General features: G+C 40.1%; 1 protein-coding gene and 1 long non-coding RNA gene across 3 annotated transcripts in view; one reads left to right on the top strand and one right to left on the bottom strand.

Moving 5' to 3' along the window:
• LOC103456686 (enhancer of polycomb homolog 1-like) overlaps nucleotides 1-5,351 on the top strand; it is a 35,723-nt gene extending 30,372 nt beyond the window's left edge. For both annotated transcript variants that reach the window (XM_008396399.2, XM_008396397.2), the window contains 2 exons: nucleotides 943-1,363; nucleotides 3,753-5,351. In XM_008396399.2, the coding sequence (XP_008394621.1) occupies nucleotides 943-1,363; nucleotides 3,753-3,825 (494 nt within the window). In that variant the 3' untranslated portion in view covers nucleotides 3,826-5,351. The remainder of the gene's footprint in view (nucleotides 1-942; nucleotides 1,364-3,752) is intronic.
• On the bottom strand, nucleotides 4,493-6,740 carry LOC108165711 (uncharacterized). Its single transcript, XR_001776047.1, has 2 exons — nucleotides 6,649-6,740; nucleotides 4,493-6,290 (listed from the first exon to the last, which is right to left on the bottom strand). It is a non-coding gene; the product is annotated as an uncharacterized LOC108165711 (long non-coding RNA).
• Nucleotides 6,741-7,266: the final 526 nt, after the last annotated feature.

Below are 7,266 nucleotides of genomic sequence, written 5' to 3'. Positions count from 1 at the left end.
GTGAGGGTATCGTGATTTTAGCTACCAGTAGCAGGAGAACGGAGCTGCGCCAAGAAGCTAACAGAAGCTAACAAACATTGAATAGAAGAAGAGCTGCCATCGATACAGTTGCAGCCAGGCATGATTTAATGTTACACAATACAGTTTTACCAAGTTGCTCAAAGTCTAAACTGGTATTGTTGTGCATTCAAGGTGTAAAGTTTACCTTCAACCAAACGCCCCACAAAGGCATCCCAGCGCCCCCCTTTTGTAAAAATGTGCCCCCTGCCGTCCTCTGAATGCCCCCTGGGGGGCGGTACCGCCCACGTTGAGAACCGCTACACTAAACCACCCATTCACCCACCAAACTGATCATCCATCCATTAGCTTATCCATCAAATCAGTACTTTATTCATTAAACCAACCAGACTTTCAGTTTCTCCAACCATCAACTGTTAATTTGTCAATCCGCCAGGCATCCATTTATCATCTTTCCGTATCTACACCTTTTCCATTAAAGCCATCTTTTTCTAGATTTCAATATTTAAACTAACCTCCTTTTGCTGTTTATTTATAATTAGTTTTATACTTTAAAAGTTGGCAAAAAGGATGGAGCGCTCTGGGAATATAATGATGGATTTTTGACATGATGTAAATGTGGATTTCAGTGGATTACACCATAGATTAAGTTCATGGCTCCCAGCTCTACCCATCCTCCTTCACCTCCAGCACTGCTGGCAGCTCATCAATTAGTCGTTGCATCAGCGTTTAGTGTCAACCAGACTGAATAATAAGCGTGATAAACACTGGATGTGTGGCAGCACTGCTGGAGGTGGATTGCATTAGATTATTTAGGTGTTTCTCTTCTTCTGCTAATGACTCAGTGCGGTAGTTTGCAGATAAACTGGAAGCGTCTATTTCTCTTGTGGATCTTCAACCGTTTCTTCCATTTTTCCTCACCAGGCATTTACAAAAACCTGCACCTCAGCAGCGCCGCCTCCACTCTCCACACCACCAACCAGTCGACACACACTACCACGGTCGCCGCCCCGACCTTCCTGCAGCCCTCCATCAACGCCGCCGTCCCCGCGCCCGCCACAGTCGTCCCCGCCTCCATCAACGCCACCCCCAGCACCCACACGGCCGCCACCGCAGCGGCTCTGGGGCTGCTGGGATGCGGCGCCGCCGGGGCAGCCCCCACAACCACTCAGGTCCTCATCGGGAACAACATCTGTCTGAGCGTGCAGTCGGCCGCCAGCCTGGCGGGACGCCACATCCCCCGGACCCTCGGCAACGTGCCAGCCTCTGCCTTAAAGCTGTCCACCTCCACCAACCTGCAGATGCCCAAAGTCTCCGGAGCGTCGTCCATGGACATGAGCTCCAGGTGAGGACGCTTTCCAAGAGGAAGTTGGAGAAATCATATTTCCTGAACAGATTAAATTCCTCAACGGTTCCAGTCAGAAGAAGCTACATAACCAGGCAAATAAACATCGTTTATTATTAAGAGTTTTATAGAACCAGATAAAACCCACTGAGATCAAAACCTCTTTTATAACTGACCAGGAAAGCACAACACACAACAGTGAAATAAATAACTGGATACGAACTAAATAAACATAAAAAATACGCAAAGTACAAGAGTTATTATAAAACATAGGCACTGTTCGATTTAATCCCATTTTCAGTTTCTTAAAGGGACAGTATTATGTATTTTCCAGTGCAGTTTTATAGATTAACCAAGTAACAGTTGTTTAAAACTGCTTACTTAAAACACTTATTTTACTGGGTGTTTTTACACGAAGTAAAAATTGCACCGCTGTCTCTTTAAAAGCCCCCTGCTCTTTCTGAAACTCCGTCTTCATGATACCATCACAGCGTAGCTCCACTGTTAACCCTCTAAAATTTTTACCAGCTTTTCACTGGGAAGTAGCTCCTATAATGAGCTCAGCAGATGTGCAGTTCCATCAGGTGTTTGCTAATTACTGCTGGCTAGTCTGAAGGAACTGAGCTCCAAGGAGGAGCGTTAGGTCCACCCAGGCGTTTTTGCACAGCTGAATGGTTGCCGTGGAGACTTAAAGGATTTCTCAAACGTGCATGAAAGAATTGAAGCAGCATCCAGGTATGTTTTTGATTAGGAATAACATGATGTAAAGCTCAAAAAGTCAATTTTACGTAACACTTTAAGATGGAGCCGAAAGCTTTTAGTGAAACAAGTTGTGACAGTTTGAGCTCCAAGCACAGAGGGCAGAGGAACGGAAAGCTTTCTTTCCCGTTCCCACATGTGGAACAAGGAGACCCAGAATGTCTGATCGTAAACGGTAACGGCTGCATTTCTCTCAAGAAAAGTTAATTTATAAGTAGGAACCGAGCCAAGAAGGGCCTTGTAAACCAGTCATCCAGAGTTTAATGATGTTCAGAGAAGAGACGCCAGCTTTTAATCAACTTTATTTATACCATTAGGTAGATTTGGTCACAGTGAGGTGAGGCAGCTTTCGTGCCAAACAGGAAATTTGACACAAACACAATAAATAGAACATAATTAAAAGTGTTCAATTCTTTAACATATTAAAAACAATAAACACACTGACTTGAATATGGCATCTTCATTAGGACAAGATTTAAAAAAATAATAAAAACATTAAGAAAATTGTTAAAGCTCTTCCAGATTGAATTTTAAGAACTTATAAGAGGAACAAAATGGGTTATGTTCCTCTTATAACAAAACCCATTTTGTTATAAGAGGAACAAATGTCCTCTTATAACAAAATGTCACTAAGTTTGACATTTTGGCATCCAGATATCTGCATCCAGATGGGAGCAGGGAGAAAAATGATGAAATCAGTTTTTTGCAAGTTGGAAATCCAAGATGATATTCAGCTTTTCTGAGTCGATATATTTATGGCTGCCATCCTCCTGGAAGGTGAAGCTCTCTCTGTTTCAACTTGTATAAATCTGTCCCTTAATAATTACAAAATTAATCTGTATGTCAGTATACATTGACAATATAAGTTGCAGTCAACATATCATTCTTCCCACTGACTCAGAAGTGTGTAAGATGCTTCCAAACACTTTTTTCTTCTAAAATGTTTGGAATTGATTTCTAGCAGGCTGATTTTCTTCTCATCCGTCTCGGTTAATTCTGCACATTGAAAAGCACTCTGATGTGTTCAGGGTAGTTTTTCATCACACATCCCACTTTCTTTGTTTTTGTTAAGTTATGTTTGCATATACTTGGAAATATGTCAACAAATCCAAATAAGATCTGTTGAGAAGATGAAATGATTGAACATTTACAAAGTTACAAATAAAAAAAGAAGTTGAAAAGAAGTAGGAAGAAGCCATATCTCACATTTGCACATCTAAATTTTATTTATTTTATGTCACAGTTTCAACTCTTTGTCCAAACCATGCTCATTATCCACAAAAGATTCCTGTACAGTTACATTCATTAGCATTAACAAAACAACCAAAAGCATTCAGAAAGATGAGGGCCCCTAGTCTAGAGCCAGTTTTGGTGCCTAACATGAAATTAAACATTTACATGAATAAATAAAAGTAAACATTTTAGTCATGCAACTTACAAAACATTAATAGATGGGTCTACATACAATTCATCTGAGCCTGAGTTTTATATAAAGTAAAATGCTTAGAAAACACATTTGTTACAAAGAAATCCTAAATCTTTGGGCACCCCTCAAAAACCTGTCGCCCTGGGCAACCGCCCATCCTAAGCCTGACCCGGGAGATAACGTCTCTGTCCTCGTCTCTCTCAGGGACAACCACGACGAGGACAAGCCGGCGCTGAACAGTATAGCAGACAACACAGTGGCCATGGAGGTGACGTAGTGTCGGCGTGTCGACGCGGCGTTGGCATGACGACGGCGGCGGCTCCACTCTGTAGGTGCTGTGCATCGTAGCATCGGGGGGCGCTAAAGGGACGGCAGGACTGGAAGCGGGCGGAGCGGCGACTCATCTCTTTTTACACCCTTTTTCTTTTTTTTGTTTTTGTTACCGTCAAGAAAATATTGACTCATGTAAACTATAAATATGACATAAATTAGTATCTGTACAGCAACTACATATTTGTAATATCCCCCCCTCCCTCTTCACGTGTATATATATTACTTGAATACAGAACTGTCCATTTGTGATGTTTTGCACTTGGGAGTCAAACTTTAAAGGAAAAAAAAAGAAAAAAAAAAAGAATAAGCCAAGTTGACTTGTGGCGAGTGTGAGAGGAGATGTACAGAGAAGAGTTTTATCACGTGCATGGTGCGGAGCCTGCTGGTTTTATCTATTTATTGTGCTGTGTTTACAATTTGTTTTGTTTTTGTTTGTTGCTTTCAGTTTATTTTTTTTATTTGTACACTGTACCTTTGTTGGTTCCTGTGCTGTTGTGTATGTTTGATAGCTACGGACTCCTGGGTATTTTTGTATTTTGTGAACACAAAGCAGGTCCCCCCCACCCCACCACCACCACCATCACCCTCATATCACTTTATTTTTTGCTTCGTTTTTTTTTTTTTTCCTCCCCCTGGATCACATTAACGTGAGCTGTGATGATGAGGAGGAGGAGGAGCAACTCTTCCTCTTCGTATAATGTCCCAAACACAAGTAACAAAACAGGGATGAAGTCTCTTCCCAGAAGCTTCTGCTTCTAATTTAAGCACTATTGTTTTGTGACTTTTTGTTTTTATATAAATATCAATGCTGCTTTTGTATTTTTTATTTTTTTTAAAGGAGTCATCTGTCATTTTCATGCAAGTGGCGTCTCCTTTAATTGTTTTATCTGACTTTATTTTATTTTATTTTTTACAAAACAAAAAAAGCTATTTTTGTATTTTGTTTTTCTCCTTGTGGTTAAATTGATTGTAAGCTTTTTTTTAAGACTTCATTCTTTTGTTCATTTGTTACTTGTTCATGCATAGGTGATAAGGGAGGTGAACGGGCAGTAATCGCTGTTTCATCATTCCAGTTTTTAATATCGGAAAGAGAGAGAAAAAATCCCAATGAGGGGCGTTTGTGAGAATTTCTTTTCTCACTTCCTCTTTGTTTTCTTTTTTTTTTTCTTCTTCTTTTTATTTCTTCTTGGTAAAAAGAATCTCCAGATGGCTGCGAGGCCAAAAACCACAAGTATTTGGTGCCTTCCTTTTGGGGAAAATGTACGTCGTCTCTTCCGTGAAGAGTTAAGAGGCACAAAGGCAGCATTACTTAGTAGTGCTTCTTGTCTTTGTCAGAACCTGAATGCCCAGTCCAATGGCAAAATATATCTTTGAGGTTTACTTGTCCCACCTGGAGGCTGAAAAGACTTAAAAAATGTGACAGAACTCTCACTAAAATAAGAAAATAAAGCCCAGGGCATTAAATGTGAACTGTTTGGACTCCTGTTTTATGTGCCTGGTTCTCTGCTTGTGTTGAGATTGTGCCTCCTGTATTTTACACAAAATCTCCTGTAGTGGTCAGTATTACAGCAGTTTTGAAGAAGCCTCTGACTGAAGATGCCTTATTTTTGTATTGTAGTTTAAAAATGATGCTGAGAGTTGTCCGATTGTCTCCAGACGATTTCAGATCCAAAACAATATCAAAAAAAACCGTGTGAACACAAAACACAGTTTGAGATTTTATTTATGTAGGAGGGGAATTTAATTTGGAATATCTCTGACTCGAACACCTCTGCTGACAGATTTAAAGGTGAGCAGCATTGTCTTCAATCAGAGGCTTCTTCAGATATGTTGCAAGACTGACTGCTACTGGAAATCCTTCCTTCCCACAGCAACTTTGAAGATACTTTGATGATTTGCATTTATTTTCCCTTTAAGATGAAGTAGTTTTGAAGTACCAAAACAGAAGTGTGTCTACAACATTGTGAACGAAATGAAAAATTAAGACCTTTCTGACCTTCACCTGAACACATTTCTGTATTTGTTACGTTTTTTCTGCTTCATTTTTTTTTTTTTTTAAATCACAATCTAACTTCCATACTCGCTGTATGGATGTTTAAGAATGCATAAAGCACATCAAGCTCCTCTCTGAGGCCCAACACCATCGTTCCCTCAGCAGTAATTGCTTCAACTTGCTTCTCTTTGTGTTTTCCGGAGCTCCCAGCTTGTTTCAGTCTCATCATTCATGCTGCAGAAGAGCAATCAGTCGTCAGACAGACAGACAGACAGACAGACAGCCGGCCCACCTAGCGGTCTGCAGGGTGGGCGTCAACCCGGCCTCTCCCACCCTCGTTACGGAGCCATTTTTCACTGCAGATCCGACAGAATCTCGTTTTTCCTCATCGCCTCTTCTTGGTGGCAACAGAAGCTCTGAGGAGGAAATAAAACACTGATAATTTAATTTCAGAGCTTGTAATTAATCACAGTTTGGTCTAAAACTATATATCGACTAAATGTTTAAGAAGTTTTTACTGCTAAATTGAAATGGCCATCAAATCTGGTGCAAAGTGCTGTTGTACTGATTCAGTTTACAAACTATTGATCAGTTATTAAATTATTTGATTAAATACATAATGTGGACATTAGCATTAAGATGCTATTTTAGGCTTCAGCAATATGCCAACTCCGTTTAGCACAACTTGAACACAATAGTCATTTCCATTGTCCCTTCAGATCGTTTTTAAAGCAAAAAATAAGCGCAAGCGGGCAAGTAAAGCGGCTTTCTTACCGTTGTTTGCTTTTGCCTCTTGTGCATCAGATTTATGGGCGTACCAGAAACACGCAAATACAAAGGTTCCGACCAGAACAATAACATTTGTTGATAAAGAAGAAAAAACATTTTTTGACTTTTTTTTTTTTTCATAGAACGATAAAAAAAAACTTTTGTAAAGATTATTCTTTAATTGAACAGAGTAAGGCTGTATTAATAAGAATCCAGTCCTAAATAGCTGGTTCTGCCATCCTTGCCTGCATTTGTTATAATTACCAGTGAAATCTAAACCTTCCTCTTTTTTGTTTGTTTTTAGGAGTTCAGAGGTTGTTTTGCCGATGTGCTGAAATTAGCTTTTGCTCATTGATTTCCAGCAACAACAGCCTGGTAAGCTACCATGGATAAGCTAACCAAGCTCTTTGTTTTGCCTGAATTAAAGTAAGGAAGCTAACAATGTAACACACACACAGGCTGTGATGTTATCTGTGTTTACTGCCAGTTGCTTCACCATAACTGCACCACTGTATGAGGGGCCGTTTAGGACAAAATCTATGTTTTGTCTCTCACACACTACAAGAAACTCACGCACACTCCAAAAAACATCACGCACACTCAAAAAAACATCACGCACACTCA

Source organism: Poecilia reticulata, linkage group LG20 (assembly GCF_000633615.1).
Source record: "Poecilia reticulata strain Guanapo linkage group LG20, Guppy_female_1.0+MT, whole genome shotgun sequence".
In the NCBI taxonomy this organism is placed as follows: domain Eukaryota; kingdom Metazoa; phylum Chordata; class Actinopteri; order Cyprinodontiformes; family Poeciliidae; genus Poecilia; species Poecilia reticulata.
The sequence above is the reverse complement of the archived record's forward strand: the minus strand, read 5'-3'. Positions and strand labels throughout refer to the sequence as shown.